The sequence below is a fragment of the Phaenicophaeus curvirostris genome, chromosome 4 (assembly GCF_032191515.1).
Source record: "Phaenicophaeus curvirostris isolate KB17595 chromosome 4, BPBGC_Pcur_1.0, whole genome shotgun sequence".
Lineage (NCBI taxonomy): Eukaryota > Metazoa > Chordata > Aves > Cuculiformes > Cuculidae > Phaenicophaeus > Phaenicophaeus curvirostris.
The window spans coordinates 77,639,892-77,657,602 of NC_091395.1; the positions used below are offsets into that span (position 1 = coordinate 77,639,892).

General features: G+C 51.6%; 1 protein-coding gene across 7 annotated transcripts in view; it reads left to right on the forward strand.

Annotated features, from left to right (window-relative positions):
- Positions 1–17,711, forward strand: part of EXOC6B (exocyst complex component 6B) — a 304,572-nt gene that overhangs the window by 277,457 nt on the left and 9,404 nt on the right. For all 7 annotated transcript variants that reach the window (XR_011337398.1, XM_069856623.1, XM_069856625.1 and 4 more), the window contains one exon: positions 15,542–15,654. Coding sequence is in view for 6 of the 7 variants with exons in the window: in XM_069856623.1 (XP_069712724.1) it covers positions 15,542–15,654 (113 nt within the window). In the remaining variant the exon portion in view is untranslated. The remainder of the gene's footprint in view (positions 1–15,541; positions 15,655–17,711) is intronic.

The window sequence follows — 17,711 nt, forward strand, 5'->3', positions numbered from 1 at the left end:
AATGTGAGCTTGTAGCCCAGAAGGTCAACTGTGGCCTGGGCGGCGTCCAGAGGAGCGTGGCCAGCAGGGCCAGGGAGGGGATTCTGCCCCTCTGCTCCTCTCTTGTGAGACCTCATCTGGAGTCCTGTGTCCAGTTCTGGAATCCTCAACATAAGAAGGAGATGGAGCTGTTGGAATGGGACCAGAGGAGGCTACAAGGATGATCTGAGGGCTGGAGAACCTCTGCTATGAGGACAGGCTGAGAGAGTTGGGGTTGTTCAGCCTGGAGAAGAGAAAGCTCTGAGGAGAACTTATAGAGACCTTCCAGTACCTGAAGGGGCTCCAAGAAAGCTGGGGAGGGACTGTTCACAAAGGCTTGTGGGGATAGGACGAGGGCCAATGGGAATAAACTGGAGGGGGGTGGATTTAGACTGGGCTTAAGGAAGAATTTCTTCCCTGTGAGGTTGGGGAGACCCTGGCCCAGGTCGCCCAGGGAATCTGTGGCTGCCCCATCCCTGGAGGTGTTCAAGGCCAGGTTGGATGGGTCTTGGAGCAACCTGATCTAGTGGGAGGTGTCCCTGCCCATGGCAAGGGGGTGGAACTGGATGATCTTGAAGGTCTCTTCCAACTCAAACTATTCTATGATTCTCTGATTCTAAATATACTGAGAATGTGGGATCTGGGCAAATCCTTAAGGGTCTTGCTGGTGTCGGAGGGGTTTCACCACCTGAAATAAGCTGGAGTTAATGGGACTGTCAGACCTGAAACCAAAAAGTCTGGTACTGGGATCAGGACAGCAATATCCCTGAGTAGATGTGAGTTCCATATGTGGCTTGTTATCTACTTTGGCAAATTCTCCTCTAAAATGAGGTCGACCTGAAGTTTCTCTGCCATTATTTTTATTTTCTTTTTTTATCCTGTCCCTTCCTCTTTTTCTTCTTTTCCTTCTTTCCCTTTTTTTACCTTTTTCCTTTTTCCTTTTTTCATAGAATCATAGTATGGGTTTAGTTGGAACCTTAAAGCCCATCCAGTTTAACCCCCTGTCGTGGGCAGGGACACCTCCCACTGGATCAGGGGTCCAAGCCCCATCCAACCCGGCCTTGGACACCTCCAGGGATGGGGCAGCCACCACTTCTCTGTTCCACTGCCTCCCCACCCTCACAGGAAAACATTTCCTCATAAGATCTCATCTCGATCTCCCCTCTTTCAGCTCAAAACTGTCCCCCCTGTCCTTCCCTGATCAAGAGCCCCTCCCCATCTTTCCTGGAGCCACCTTTAAGTACTGGAAGACTATTTCTTTTTTCTTTTTTCCCTTTCTTTTCATTTTTTATCCTTTTTTTTTCCCTCCTTATTTATTCACTGGAGCAATTTTCTCCTGGTGCATTTAAGATTCTCCAAAGCGTTCAACTTTGGAGATGTTCTTCAGCATTGGGACCAGCTGCTGTGGGATGGGGGGACCATCAGCTTTGAGCAACACATCCATGAACAGGACAGCACCTTTTGGGGTCCCATCTCAGCCATGGGGAACCACACTCACTCCAAACCCTCCTTTTGCAGGACAGTCAGAGCATTTTTAACCCTAAAAGGGACTTTCTTCTGTTCCCTGCCTTCACAAAACCTGGTGCCTCCTCCCCATCGCTGCTCCAGCTGCAGGTGTCGAATTCCCTGCTCTGCTGGGACGTCACCGTCGGCTTCTATTGCCTTTTTTCCCCACAAATTGCTTTATAATTGGGTGATAAGTCTGCGTGCACATCATAAAACATCTCTTCCCAGGATTTATACCCTGGACGTCAGCTCAAAGGTGATTTCACAGCAGCAGTTCCTCTCCTTTCTCTCTTAACCCGCCTCTTGGCATCCAAACCCCTTTGTTTTTACCTCTCCAAGGTTGTGACAATAAGCGCGAGGCCATCCAGAGGTTAGTGTGACACTGAGTAAGGAAAAGCCTTTCCTTAGGTTCAACGAGGCCAAGTTCCAGGTCCTGCACTTGGGTCACAACCACCCTGTGCAGCTCCAGGCTTGGGAAGGAGTGGCTGGAAAGCTGCCTGGAGGAGAAGGACCTGGGGGTGTTGGTTGACAGCAACTGACCATGAGCCAGCAGTGGCCCAGGTGGCCAAGAAGGCCAATGGCATCTTGGCTTGGGTCAGGCACGACGTGGCCAGCAGGGCCAGGGAGGTTCTTCTCCCTCTGGACCCGGCACTGGTGAGACCGCTCCTCGAATCCTGTGTTTGATTTTGGGCCCCTCTCTCCAAGAAGGACCTTGAGGGGCTGGAGTGAGTGCAGAGAAGGGAACGGAGCTGGGGAAGGGGCTGGAGAACATGGGTTCAGGGAGCGGCTGAGGAACCTGAGGGTGTTTATCCTGGAGAAAAGGAAGCTGAGGGGAGACCTTCTCACTGTCTACAACTCTCTGAAAGGAGGTTGTGGTGAGGTGGGCGTTGGTCTCTTCTCCCAAGTGACAGGATGAGAGGAAAAGTCTTCCAGTTGCACCAGGGCAGGTTCAGATTGGGCATCAGGAAAAATGTCTTCATGGAAAGGGTTCTCTGGCCCTGGCAGAGGCTGCCCAGGGAGGTGGTGGAATCTCCATCCCTGGAGAGGTTTAAAAGGTGGGTAGATGAGTTACTCAGGTCTATGGTTTAGTAGTGGACAGGTAGTGTTGGACTCGATGATCTCAAAGATCTTTTCCAACCAAGCGATTCTGTGATTGTTTGGATTTTAGAGCCCTCCAAATGTGTTTTTCTTCACCTACAACAAACAGCCATACATCCTACTGGCTGTCCCCGTGCCCAGGGCTGCCTGCCTGTGGCACACACTCAGCAGATCCAATAGCGTGATAAAATGCTGCTTCAGCTGAGATCCCTCCTGATGCTCAATCTCTTCATTACATCATATTTAGTTGGAGAACCTCTGCTAGGAGGCCAGGCTGAGAGAGTTGAGGTGGTTGAGTCACCTTCCCTGGAGGGGTTTAAGGGACGGGTGGACGAGGTGCTGAGGGACATGGGTTAGTGATTTATGGGAATGGTTGGACTCGATGATCCAGTGGGTCCTTTCCAACCTAGTGATTCTATGATTCTATGTTCAGCCTGGAGAAGAGAAGGCTCCAGGGAGACCTTAGAGCAGCTTCCAGGACTGAAGGTGCTCCAGGAAAGCCAGGGAGGGACTCTTGATCAGGGAGTGCAGGGATAGGACGACAGGGAATGGCTTTAAATTGGAAGGGTGAAGATTTAGATGAGGCTTTAGGAAGAAATTCTTGATGCTGAGGGTGGGGAGGCCCTGGGCCAGGTTGCCCATGGAAGTGGTGGCTGCCCCATCCCTGGAGGTGTTCAAGGCCAGGTTGGATGGGGCTTGGAGCAACCTGATCCAGTGGGAGGTTGGATCGGGATGGGCTTTGTGGTCCCTTCCATCCCAAACCGTTGGATGAGTCTATGAAGCCGTCCCAGGTCCGAGGCTCCCTCCTGCAGAGCCGGGCAGGGGCTCGGTGGTGTGTTTTCTGTTTACAGTAAAGCTTCGAGAAATAAGCATCAGTTACATAGGGGGAAAAATGAGAACGCAGTCAAATTGGACCCCAGGGCAAGGCTCGCTGAGAACAATAGCTCTGCGAAACAAAACCGCCGAGGGTAAGGAGGAAGTTATCATGAAAAGCAGGGGATATATTAGTTTAGTTTTGAGTGGTTAAGAAAAAAAAAAAAAAAGGAAGGTATTTCAAGCACTTGAACTTGAGAGGATCTGTTTCACCGCCCAGACGCTCTTCTCTCCAGCGACTGACTGACCTCAGGAATCGCTGAGCTCTCCCTTTCCTTACGTGTCAGCCGGGAGATGAAGAGGCGGCTGCCTCTGCCTCTCGTCACGCGTGCGTCTTGAAAAGAACTGGGTGGACAGGGATGGGCTGCGCCGCCTCGCGTGGAGAAGGCAGCCAGGGTTTAGGAGGCCGTGGCCCGAGGAAGGTTTCCTGCTGGGTGAAGGGAAGGCTGGGCCTGTGATGGCTCCTTGTTGCTCTTTTCTTTTGGCACTTTCTTGGGTCTTTTTGAGCAGAAAGATGTGTAAATGCTCCATGGGACATGGTGGTGGCACCTGGAGCTGCTCACTACTGCGGGAGCTGCTGCAGAGCCCATTGCACAACTCATTGCATGCACGGGAATCACAGAATCATTAAGGTTCATAGAATCATAGAATCACCAGGTAGGAAAAGACCCATCGGATCATCGAGTCCAACCATTCCCATCAGTCACTAAACCACGACCCTCAGCACCTCGTCCACCTGTCCCTTAAACCCCTCCAGGGAAGGGGACTCAACCCCCTCCCTGGGCAGCCTCTGCCACTGCCCAATGACCTTTTCCATGAAAAATATTTTGTCCAGCCTGACCCTCCCCTGGTGGAGCTTGAGGCCATTCCCTCTCGTCCTGTCCCCTGTCCCTTGGGAGAAGAGCCCAGCTCCCTCCTCTCCACAACCTCCTTTCAGGTAGTTGCAGAGAGCAATGAGGTCTCCCCTCAGCCTCCTCTTCTCCAGGCTAAACCCCCCCAGCTCTCTCAGCCGCTCCTCTTCTTCTCCAGCCCCTTCACCAGCTTCGTTGCTCTTCTCTGGAGTCACTCCAGAGCCTCAACATCCTTCTTGTGGGGAGGGGCCCAGAACTGACCCCAGGATTCAAGGAGCGGTCTCACCAGGGCCGAGGCCAGAGGGAGAAGAACCTCCCTGGCCCTGCTGGCCACGCCGTGTCTGATCCAAGCCAAGATGCCCTTGGCCTTCTTGGCCACCTGGGCCCCTGCTGGCTCATGTTCAACCAACCCCCCCAGGTCCTTCTCCTCCAGGCAGTTTCCAGCCAGCCTTCTCCTAGTCTGGAGCTGCTCAGGGTTGTTGTGCCCCAAGTGCAGGACCCGGCATTTGGCCTTGTTAAACCTCATGCCATTGAAATGGTTGGAAAAGATCATAGAATCATCATATCATAGAACAGTTTGAGTTGGAAGGGACCTTAAGGATCATCTAGTTCCAAGCCCCCTGCGACTTGCAGGGACATCTCAGTAGATCAGGGTTCCCAAGGCTGCATCCAACCTGTCCTTGAAGATCATCCACTCCAGCCATCAACACAACCCCACCATGCCTACTAAACCATGTCCTGAAGTGCCCCATCTACACGTCTGTTGAACCCCTCCAGGGATGGTGATTCCACAGCTTCCCTGAGCAGCATCTTCCAGTGCTTTATACCTACATGCTTTATGAACAGGTCTAGGGATGGTGACTCTACCACTCCCATGGGCTAAAAGAGCAGAGGACAGCACAGGAGCCGCTCTCCCTTCTCTCCTAGTCCCTCAAACAGCTGCTTCTCCATCTCCTGCCCTCGCTGGTGCGCGTCAGGTTGATTCCCAGCAGCTCCCGGCGTTTCCATCGCTCCCCCTGCCCGCAGATGCCAGGAGGAAGCGCGCTGATAATGCTCATTAAATTTATAGCCGCTTCGCGCTGTAATGTTTAATCAAGGTTACGTGACTGTGCTGCCGCGCAGGGTACAAGTTCAATGCAAGGTGAATCTTGTCTGAGATAATCTGAAAGTTCATTCGGAGGTGAAGGCAGCGGCGGCTTCTCATAGACCGGCTGGGGTGAGCGAGAGGTCACCTCTTCTTATGGTGGTTTCTTTTTTTAATGTGTAAACAAAAGAAAAAGGCAGCTTTGCAGAGGTCTTGGCATCAGCTGAGCAAAAGGAAAAAGAGTTGGGGCGTGCTGGTGTGGTTTGGTACCCGGTGGGGCGTGGGGAAGGTGATGCTCGTGTCTTTAGGGACAATGGGAGGGGTTTAATTCAAATATCAGGGCTTTCTCCTGTGGTGGAAAGGAGAGAACCTTATTGCTGCGCTCCGAAAGATGTCGTTGAGTTGGTTGTTCCACCTCCCAGAGGGCAAACATCATGCAGTGCCCCTCACCGGAGGGTCTGGGCATCGTGTTATGGAATTGTAGAATCATAAAGTCATGGAATCATGGAAGGGTTTGGGATGGAAGGGACCTCAAAGCCCATCCAGTTCCAACCCCTGTGTGATGGGCATGGGCAGGGACACCTCCTACTGGATCAGGTTGCTCCAAGCCCCATCCAAAGTGGCCTTGAACACCTCCAGGAAGGGTTTATCCGTGACTTCCCTGGGTAACCTGGGCTAGGGCCTCCCACCCTCACAAGAAAAAGTTTCTTCCTAAGATCTCATCCCAGTCTCCCCTCTTGCAGCTTAAAACAATTGCCATTTTTTTCTAGCTTAGAACCATGTGGGTTGTACCAGTTGTCTTATGCGCAGACCCTGCAGGTACCTGAATTTGCTGTCAGTGGATGGTGAGCGTTAACCCCTGGCAGCCCAAAAGCTTTCCGGCTGTGAATACCTGCTCTCTCGACTCATCAGGAACATTTTATAAAGTCATACAATGATTTGGCTTGGAAGGGATCTTGAAGACCACCCAACTCCACCTCACTGGACCAGGCTGCTCCAAGCTCCATCTGACCTGGCTTTGAACAGCTCCAGGGATGGAGCATGCATGACTTCTCTGGACAACCTGGGCCAGGGCCTCAGCTTTATTTTCCTCCAAAGATGGCATTTACAGTTATTTCCCCCCATCTGCTACTGTCCGGGTGAGGGTGGAGGTGGTTTATCCATCAACTTCCTTGTAGGGCTTCAGCTTTTCTCACCTCTCTCCCCACTTTCCTGTCTTTAGGAGGTTTTGTGGGGGTTTTGTGCTCTGGTTAACCCTTCCCATTTCTTACCCTTCCTGCCACTGAGATATTAGGATTTCCCGTGCTGTTTGTTTAGCCTGGAGAAGAGGAGGCTGAGGGGAGACCTCATTGCTCTCTCCAACTCCCTGAGAGGAGGTTGTGGAGAGGAGGGAGCTGGGCTGTTCTCCCAAGGGACAGGGGACAGGACGAGAGGGAATGGCCTCAAACTCCACCAGGGGAGGGTCAGGCTGAACATTAGGAAAAAATACTTCATGGAAAGGATCATTGTTCCCTGTGCGAGGCTGCCCAGGGAGGGGGTTGAGTCCCCTTCCCTGGAGGGGTTTAAGGGATGGGTGGATGAGATGCTGAGGGACATGGGTTAGTGATTGATGGGAATGATTGGACTCGATGATCCAGTGGGTCTTTTCCAACCTGATGATTCTATGATTCTATGATTACATCCCAGATTTGCTCTCCGTAACCTCGGATGCTGACCCCAAGCACTTTGCCCAGCTCCATCCTTGCTGGCCAGAGCAATGGGTGCACCTCCGGGTCTTGCCTACGCGAGATGTGAGCCGGAGAGGCCACCAGGGGATGCTTCGAAAGGAGACGTCTTTACTTCAGCAATGAATCCCCCTTTGTGATGGTTAAATGGAAATGTGTTATTCAATAGCGGTCCCGGGAGAATGCTCATCCGACGCTCTTTCATTTCTTTTTGGCTGCTGCCCAGTATTGTCTCTTTGTCTTGCGCAGATTGGAGGGTTTGGAGGGTAGAAATACAGTCATCTTCTCTAGGTGGAAGGCATCATGCGATCTTGTGAACCTGTGTGGAGAGTTTGATGAGTCTCAATAGATTCTGTTCTGTTCTGCCCCTCTGCTCCGCTCTGCTGAGACCTCACCTGGAATCCTGTGTCCAGTTCTGGAATCCCCAGCATAAGAAGGAGATAGAACTGTTGGAACGTCTCCATGGGAGGCCACGAAGATGATACAAGGAAGGGAGCACCTCTGCTCTGAGCACAATCTGAGAGTTGGGATTGTTCAACCTGGAGAAGAGAAGGCTCCAAGGAGGCCTTAGAGCAGCTTCCAGTACCCGAAGGGGCTCCAGGAAAGCTGGGGAGGGACTTTTTCCAAGGGCCCGGAGTCATAGGAAGGGTAGGAACAGCTTTAATTTGGAAGGGGGAGGATTTAAATGAGAAATTAGGAAGAAATTCTTGACGCTGAGGGTTGGGAGGCCCTGGCCCAGGTTGCCCAGGGAAGTCGTGGCCGCCCGATCCCTGGAGGTGTTCAAGGCCAGGTTGGATGGGGCTTGGAGCAACCTAATGCAAAGGTGTCCCTGACCCTGGCAGGGAGGTTGGAACTGGATGATCTTGACGATCCCTTCCAACTGAAACCATTCTATGACTCAATAATTCACGCAAATTGGCTGCTGGATTCCTCAGGACAGAGTCCTCTTTTGTTCTTTTGGCCATTCATAAAATCCCCTTTCTGGGTGGTTATCGCTAGAACCGATTGTTTTTATTCCGAACCATTGAAATCCCGGTGGGTTTGGACCAAATCATTTTCATGCCTTATTTTATTTTTCAAGCAGCGTCGCACGGGGCTTTGCGATGGTCACAGAAACTTGGGATTTCCCTAGAATTCAGATTAGCTTTCCCTGCAGGCAAACCTCCAGGGACTAACTAAAACCATGGTCCTGCACCATCAAAGTCAGCAGAAGCGTGAAGAAGCCAGTAGGGACTTTCCAACTATCTTCAAGACTGTCACCATAACACAATGTGCTAATCCTCAGCGTCCACACCCTTCATTCTCAGGCTGTTTGCATCACTTCTCTTGAAGCCCCAAGACCTTTAGTGGCTCCTTCATGTGGTTTCTTGTCGCAGACAGGGAGGAGAAGGTGGATTCCTCAAAGCCGTGTTTAACCCAAAAGGGACTTTTTTTTTTGCAATAAGTGAGCAAGTGACCTATGAGCAAAAACGTTTTTTTTTGAGTGAAATGGTATTTGCTATGATTTTAGCGAGACCCTTGGAATAAATGAGCTCTGAATCAGTAGAAAAGTCATAGAATCATGGAGTGGTTTGTGTTGAAAGGGACCTTAAAGCCCATCCAATTCCACCCCCTTCCACGGGCTCCAGATCGGATTGCTCCAAGCCCCATCCAACTTGACCTTCAACACCTCTAGGGATGGGGCAGCCACAGCTTCTCTGGGCAACCTGGGCCAGGACCTCCCCACCCTCACAGGAGAACATTTCCTCCCTAAGATCTCATCTCCATCTCCCCCTTTTCAGCTTAAAACTCTTCCCTCTCATCCTATCCCTGTACTCCCTGACCAAGAGCTCCTCCCCAGCTTTCCTGGAGCTCTTTCAGTACTGGAAGCTGCTCTACAGTCTCCCCATGACCTTCTCTTCTCTGGGCTGAACAACCCCAGCTCTCTCAGCCTTTCCTCATAGCAGAGGTGCTCAAGCCCTCAGATCATCTTTGTGGACTTGGTTCAACAGATCCACGTTTGCTACCCGTGTGCGATCGTACTTCCCCTCTATTTTCTGCGAGGAGTGTGAAAAAGTGTCTTTGCTTTTAACTTGGAAGAGTTAAATAGGTGATATTGCAAAGGGAGTGAAAGGGAAGTGTTTTTCAAGGTGGAACTGAGGAGGATGGGGAGAAAGAGCTTCTCAGTCCCTCCAAAAAGGAGCCTGGGCCATGACTGGGAGCTAGTTCCCAGTTGAATTCTTTCTTTCCAGAGTTGCCTTCTCTTGAATCACCACACAATCACAGAATGTTTTTGGTTGGAAAAGACCTTTAAGATCATTGAATCCAACCATTGATCCTGCCCCACTAAGTTTGCCACCAAACCATGTTCCCAGCTATGATGTCTACTCATCTTTTAAACACCTCTAGGGATGGTGACTCGACCGCTTCTGCCAGTGCTTGACAAGCCCTTCAGTAAAGAAATTCCTCCTAAAATCCAACCTAAATCTCCCCTGGCGCAAGTTGAGGCCATTTCTCCTTGTCTCGTCACTGGCTACCAGGGAGAAGAGACCAACCCCCACCTCGCTGCAACCTCCTTTCAGGGAATTGTAGAGAGCGATGAGGTCTCCCCTCAGCCTCCTTTTCTCCAGACTGAACAAGCTCAGGTCCCTCAGCCGCTCGTCATAAGGCTTGTGCTCTAAACCCTTCCCCAGCTCCGTTCCCTTCTCTGGACACTCTCCAGCCCCTCAATGTCCTTCTTGGAGTGAGGGACCCAAACCGGAACCCAAGATTCGAGGTGCAGCTTCACCAATTCTGAATCCAGGGGCACAATCCCTTCCCTGCTCCTGCTGGCCACGTTATTGCTGATCCAAAGCAGGATGCTCTTGGCCACCTGGTCACAGCGTTGGAGTGAGAGCTCATATGTGTCTATAGAAACAATTTTTATTGTTTTCAGTGCCATTCTCTTGGTGGCACACTCAAACCGTTGTCCCTTTCTTCATTTTAATAGGCTGCCCAGGGAGGTGGTTGACTCACCAGCCCTGGAGGTGTTTAAAAGACAAGTGGATGAGGTGCTCAGGGACGTGGGTTAGTGGCTGATAGGAATGGTTGGACTCCATGATCCTGGAGGTCTTTTCCAACCTAGTGATTCTATGTTTCTGTGATTTTATACGTATGTATGTCTAGGTACATATGTACCTGGAGTCCTGTGTGCAGTTCTGGAATCCCCAATGTAAGAAGGACATGGATCTGTTGGAGCGAGACCAGAGGAGACCACGGAGATGATCCGAGGGCTGGAGAACCTCTGCTGTGAGGCCAGGCTGAGAGAGTTGGGGTTGTTCTGTGTGGAGAAGAGAAGGCTCTGGGGAGACCTTAGAGCAGCTTCCAGGGGGTTGGAACTAGATGATCTTTAAGGTCTCTTCCATCCCAAACCATTCTATGGTTTTATCATTCTGTCATTCTGTCTGTGTGCTCCTCTCCCTGCTCTTGCAGCAAGGAGTCTTCTCATGATGGGGCTTTTCTCATGCTCTTTTCTTCCTGGGAAGTTGCAGATTCTCAGCTCCACTCTACGCACGCAGCACGTCTGCAGCTCTCGGAGCTTATTCCACTTTCATGTCATCATGGTAAAAGCTCCTCTTCCCCCCTCCCTTTCTTCTTTTCCTTTTCCCCACAGTGGATGTGCTGTCGACTTTGATTTATAGCCTTGAAAAGGAGACTCGAGGTTGAAGAATTAATGGTATTTGCATATTTTATTTGGAATCTCCCCTGGCAGCCCAGCGCCGCTGTGCAGGCGGGTTTTTCCTTTCCTTTTTTTTTTTTTTCTTTCCTTCTTTTCTTTCGCTTGTTGAGATTTAGCAGCGGAGGTGAAAAGTTTAAACAGTAAAACCAATAAAACCACATTTATGTGACAGATAAATCGCTTCGAGACAGCTTAACCTCAGCCATCAGGCTTCCTCCTGCCAAGACCTTTTCTCCCGTGGAGCACGACCTGCAGGAGGGACCTGCAAACGCCGGCGATGTCCCGCGCCGCCTGGCAACCGGGGGCCAAAGGTGCCGCCCTTGGCTTATCTTCAGACCTGCCTCACCAGCAAGATGGATGTGGGCACAGAGTTGATAAATACACAGCCCATCAGTCACTGTCGTGAGGTGGCCGCGAGGAGTCTGGGTCTCCCAGTGCTCGGGGAAGGTCCAGCACGGGGTGGGAGCAGATTTCCGATAGAGCTTACTTAGAATCATAGAATCAGACTCGTTGGAAAAGTCCCTTAAGGTCACCGAGTGCACCTCATGTTGTCAAGTCCACCACTAAACCACATCTCTGGGTGCCACAACTCTGTGTCTTCTTGTTTATCCTGGAGAAGAGGAGGCTGAGGGGAGACCTTATTGCTCTCTCCAACTCCCTGAGAGGAGGTTGTGGAGAGGAGGGAGCTGGGCTCTTCTCCCACGGGACAGGATGAGAGGGAATGGCCTCAAGCTCCTCCAGGGGAGGTTTAAGCTGGACATTAGGAAAAAATATTTCATGGAAAGGGTGATTGGTCCCTGTCCGAGGCTGCCCAGGGAGGGGGTTGAGTCCCCTTCCCTGGAGGGGTTTAAGGGACGGGTGGACGAGGTGCTGAGGGACATGGGTTAGTGATTGATGGGAATGGTTGGACTCGATGATCCTGTGGGTCTTTTCCAACCTGGTGATTCTATGATTCTATGATTCTAAACACCTCCAGGGATGGTGACTCCACCACATCCCTGGAAAGCATATTCCGGTGCTTCACCACTCTTTCAGTGAAGGAATTTTTCCTAATAGCCAATCTGACCCTCTCCTGGCACAACTTGAGGACATTTCTTCTCATCCCATCACTTATCATTTGGGAGAAGAGGCCGGCACCCACCTCACCACAACCTCCTTTCCAGGAACTGCAGAGTGTGATGAGGTGTCCACTCAGCCTCCTCTTCTCTAGGCTAAACAGGCCCAGGTCCTCAAGCAAGCTTGAGGTCCTGAGTAGGAGTGCAAGGATTGAGCTACCATGGATGGACGTTCATCTAACTTCTGCTTAAGAATCAATCCATGCTTGATTGGCCGTGCTCTTTCTGAGACACGTTAGGGAGGCTTCTCCAAGCCTCTCCCTCACCCATCTACGTGGTTCCATGAGACTCTGCTGTCCCCACCAGCCTCCTGTTTATAACACCTCCCAGTGTTATTCTGTTTAATGGCCTCAAGTTGCACCACGAGAAGTTTAGATCAGATATTAGGAAACATCTCTGTACTTCAAGAGTGGTGAAGCATTGGAAGAGGCTGTGCAGGGCAGTGGTGGAGTCTCCGTCCCTGGAGAGTTTCAAAAAGCATGTAGACGTGGCACTTCAGGACATGGTTTAGTAGGCACAGTGGTGTTGGGCTGATGGTACTGGATGATCTTAGAGATCTTTTCCAACATTAACAATTCCATGGTTCTATGAACCTTGGAAATAGTGCTCGTATACAGACAAAGCTCAGTAAGGATTGTTTTGAAGAGGCAGAAGCAGCAAGGACTTTCTGAGCAGTATTATTAAGTGCTATTTGTTTATGCCCTGAAGTTTATCGTGGTTGAGATGTTCCTGCAGCTGAAGTGAGCATTCAAACATGTTTTAGTTGGCACCGTGATGTTGAATTGGGTGATCTTAGGAGTGAATCTTAATGATTCTATAATTTCTTCTTCTCTTAATCCATTTCTAAACCATCGCCTCCTATGCAGTGGTACAGACTAGGAGAAGTCTGGCTGTAAAGCTGCCTGGAGGAGAGGGACCTGGGGGTGTTGGTTGAACAGGAGCCAGCAGGGGCCCAGGGGGCCAAGAAGGCCAAGGGCATCTTGGCTTGGATCAGAAACGGTGCGGCCAGCAGGTCCAGGGAGGTTCTTCTCCCTCTGGACTCGGCCCTGGGGAGACCGCTCCTCGAATCCTGGGGTCAGTTCTGGGCCCCTCCCCACAAGAAGGATGTTGAGGCTCTGGAGCGAGTCCAGAGAAGAGCAATGAAGCTGGGCAGGGGCTGGAGAAGAAGAGGAGCGGCTGAGAGAGCTGGGGGTGTTTAGCCTGGAGAAGAGGAGGCTGAGGGGAGACCTCCTTGCTCTCTCCAACTCCCTGAGAGGAGGTTGTGGAGAGGAGGGAGCTGGGCTCTTCTCCCAAGGGACAGGGGACAGGACGAGAGGGAATGGCCTCAAGCTCCACCAGGGGAGGGTCAGGCTGGACATCAGGAAAAAATTTTTCCCGGCAAGGGTGATTGGTCCCTGTCCGAGGCTGCCCAGGGAGGGGGTTGAGTCCCTTTCCCTGGAGAGGTTTTAATAGGCGGATGGACGAGGTGCTGAGGGTCGTAGTTTAGTGACTGATGGGAATGGTTGGATTTGATGACCCGATGGGTCTTTTCCAACCTGGTGATTCTATGATTCTACGATTGTATTCTGGTTCTTCTTTTCTCCCTTTCTCCTGGAGCTTTATTTCCACTCCCCATGAAGCCACCTGGCCTCTTGACGGTCCGGCCGTGCCCTTTCTCTGGCAATAACTCGTGCTGCTTTGTTTGGGCTTTGCCAGAGGCACGTTCAGCTCCCGCCAGGGGCCACCAGCAAGAGGACTTGAGTGCGTTGGGGGGTATCCGATTTAGGCTGTACAACCACGCAGCTTCCCACAGCGGCCGGCAAATCCCATAGAAGAGCTTTGGCCCTGCTGTGTTGCCTGAAAAGAGCCTGTGAAATCATATTTAAGGTTGTCTCTTGAAGGTGCCCTTTGGAATTAAAAAACCTCCTGTCGATGATGTTCAACTCGGGTTTGTAGTTAACACAATGGACCCTCCGTACAAAGCCGAGCGGGACCGAGGGCTGGAAAAGCCCTCTTAGGTCCCGGCTAATCCGTCCCCCCCGCCAGCCTGAGGGATTGTTCCCGACAGCTTGTTTTCTTTGCCCTGACCTACATAGTCAAAAAGAATCTTGTTGCACATTTTTGTTTTGTACCTTGAGGTCTCGGAGGAGCCAAATCCCCTTCTTGGCGGGGCGGGATGTGTTGTTAAACAGGGTTGGAGGCTCCAGGAAAACCATGGAGACGCGGGGACAATGAGCCCTCTATGGTCTTGGCTTGGCTGTGGGATGGTCCTTCTTCTCCGGGCTTTGGCGGTGGGCGCCGGGACGTGCAGACGCGGGCGATGAAGACGTCGGTGTGTTTGGCAGCCTGTCCTGCAATAGAGTGGTCACAGCGGCTCTCCAAGGCGGAACGGTCAGGGGGGAGCTCAGCCGCTCCTAATTAACCTGTTTCAGACGATGGAGACGAAGCCTGCATCTCATCCATCCTCAGTGGGTGGGTGGAGAGGCAAGTTCTCTTAGGAGCGAGGAAATCCTCCTGTGGGAAAGACGTGGGAGGTCCTGTTGAGGTATTTTAAGGAAACTAAGGATGGACATTAGGAAAAAAATTTTCACAGAAAGGATCATAGGTCCCTGTCCGAGGCTGCCCAGGGAGGGGGTTGAGTCCCCTTCCCTGGAGGGGTTTAAGGGACAGGTGGATGAGGTGCTGAGGGATATGGGTTAGTGATTGATGGGAGTGGTTGGACTTGATGATCTGGTGGGTCTTTTCCAACCTAGTGATTCTATGATTCTGATGATCCCGTGGGTCTTTTCCAACCTGGTGATTCTACCCTTCTATGAAAAGGTGGGGTGGAAGAGGGCATTTAGGAAAGCTGGGGTGTTGTTTGCTGATCCCTTGCCTGAATGGGCTCCCAGAGGGGTCCTTTCTGGAGATGAAGGGCTTCAGGTGTGAATTTTGGGTGTCTGGGACAGTCATGGGCACTCAATGAATCTCCTTTTTCCTTCCTGTGCTCCTGGGGTTGGCAATGGTTTCTCTAACAGCTTGGAAACCACCTGGGACTCCCAGTCTCCTCCAGTAGCTGCATTCACCTAAGATAAACCCTGAGCTCCTGGATGGACCCGCACCTCCCTGAGGAACTCATGTCATTTGAGATGCTTACAAAGAACCAGGAAGATGTTGAGATGGAGCGAGCGTGATGAGAAAACCTTGTGGAGTCGGTCCTGCAGAAAAACTGGGGAGGGGCTCTTGATCGGTGATCGCAGGGATAGGATGAGGGGGAATGGTTTGAAGCTGTGAGAGGGGAGATTGAGGTGAGATCTCAGGAAGAAATGTTTTTCTGTGAGGGTGAGGAGGCCCTGGCCCAGGTTGCCCAGAGCAGTGGTGGCTGCCCCATCCCTGGAGGTGTTCAAGGCCAGGTTGGATGGGGCTTGGAGCAACCTGATCCAGTGGGAGGTGTCCCTGCCATGGATGGATCTGAGTGGACTTTAAGGTCCCTTCCAACCCAAACTGTTCTGTGATTCTATGACCTTTGCCAGCTCCCAGCTGACCCTCCTGCTTTCTCACCAGCTTTTTCAACTCTTCTCTTTCTGTTTGTTTTTCCTTCCCGGTGGCTGCTGCAGCTCTTGGATCTGTTCATCCAGTGGGACTGGTCAACATATTTGGCTGACTACGGGCAACCCACGTGCAAGTATCTCCGCGTGAACCCAATGACAGCCCTCATCCTGCTGGAAAAGTGAGTGTGGGTCCAGATATCCGGGACAGGTTTTCACCCCCATCGCATTTTGGGAAGGTGCAGGTTTGAGAAGCTCATTCCATCACGTGTTGTGCATGGATGGAGCAGTCTGGGTAGAAGAAGGCTGCTTGTGATCCAATGAGCGAAGCTTTCACCCTGAGTGGGCAGTAGGAGCTCAGATAGAAAAATCCTTTCATTCCCCTAAGCTGAATTCCAGGTTTTGTGTCAAAATGCAGAGACTTGGCTGAAGATTTGTCTTTTGCTTCACTTGTAAGTTGAGTTTTCCTTGTCTTAGAGCAGATTTCACTGCAGGGTTGGATCTCAAGGCCCCAAATTTCAAATTTGCTGGCACCCAGATCTCCATTCTGTTGGATCCATGGAGGGGATCAAGTGCTAAGTGCTTAGACAAGAACCACATCTTTAGGTGGCTCTGTCCTCCAAGGCTCGCCCTTAGCAAGAACATGCTCTTTGTTAAGGTTGGATCTGAGCCTCTTTGAAGCCTTTAGATCATGTGCTCTGCACAGCTTCACTCCAAGCCCTGGAGCTATGCTGAGGAGCAGTGCCAGGACGCACTGGGTGAGCACCATGTGGTCTCTGCAGGGCTTTGGGATCCTTCCTGAAGCACAGCAAGGAGCTTTGGGCCAGCTCTACGAGCCAAGCAGCAAGGAGGAAAAGTTCATGAGTTTGCTGCAGACCCAAAGAGTGGGATTTGCTTTGCTTGTAACCCCTCTAGGACGTGGGCGAGACGTGCCACCAATCGCCCATCCTGCCTGGGTGATATTCCAGAAGGATTGGAATGATGCCCTCAGAGTCACGTTGTGGATGTTGGGTTGTCCTATGCAGGGACTTGATGATCCTTGTGCATCCCTTCCAGCTCAGGACATTCTATTAGTCTATGAGGTGGCCCTGATACCATTTCACTGGTGAGACCTCCAGGCTCTCATAGGGAGGATGGCTTTGAACCAGAAGGGGGAAGGTTTAGGTTAGACCTTAGAAGAAATTTTTCAGAAGAGACTGGCCCAGGTTGCCCAGAGAAGTCGTGGCTGCCCCATCCCTGGAGGTGTTCAAGGCCAGGTAGGATGGGACTTGGAGCAACCTGGTCTGGGAAGTGTCCCTGCCCGTGGCCGTGGGGTTGGAGCTGGATGGGCTTTGAGATCCCTTCCAACCCAAAGCACTCTATGATTCTATGATTTTCCCCAGCACTCAGCATCCATGCTTGGTGTTGTTATCAAAAAGCCCCAAACCCTCTCTTGGCTTGCTGACCTTCTCCCCAAAAAGGATCTCATTCAAAGGGAGACCTTTACATGTCCTCTTTGCTTCCTGGAGGTAGCCCTGGTGGTGTCACCAGCTTGGCACCTGCATCTTCTGCATCCTCGTGGTGTGACATCCCCCACACGGCATCGCCTGCATGATCCGCTGGGCTCTGCCCTGTCCCCGCTTGGGCTTCACGCCCTTTGGGGAGTCTCCATGCATCATGGTCTTATGAGAACAGGTCTTATTAGGAACGGCTGAGGGAGCTGGGGGTGTTTAGCCTGGAGAAGAGAAGACTCTGGGGAGACCTCATTGCTCTCTCCAATTACCTGAAAGGAGGTTGTGGAGAGGAGGGAGCTGGGCTCTTCTCCCAGGGGACAGGGGACAGGACGAGAGGGAATGGCCTCAAGCTCCACCAGGGGAGGGTCAGGCTAGGCATCAGGAAAAAATTTTCTCGGAAAGGGTCATTGGGCACTGGCAGAGGCTGCGCAGGGAGGGGGTTGAGTCCTCTTCCCTGGAGGGGTTTAAGGGCTGGGTGGACGAGGTGCTGAGGGACATGGTTTTAGTGTTTTGATAGGAATGGTTGGACTCAGTGGTCTGGTGGGTCTCTTCCAACCTGGTGATTCTATGATTCTATGATCCACCACCTCCAGCTCCACCAAGACTTTGCGCTGACCTGTAGCTTCAGGCATGTCCCCTCCAAGCCCACCTCCCCAACCCTTTCCATAGGCTTTTGCCACCGAGGCGACATGAAATTCTGATCCGCTGGTTCGTTTTGTAACCTGTTTTCCTCGTTATCTCTTTTC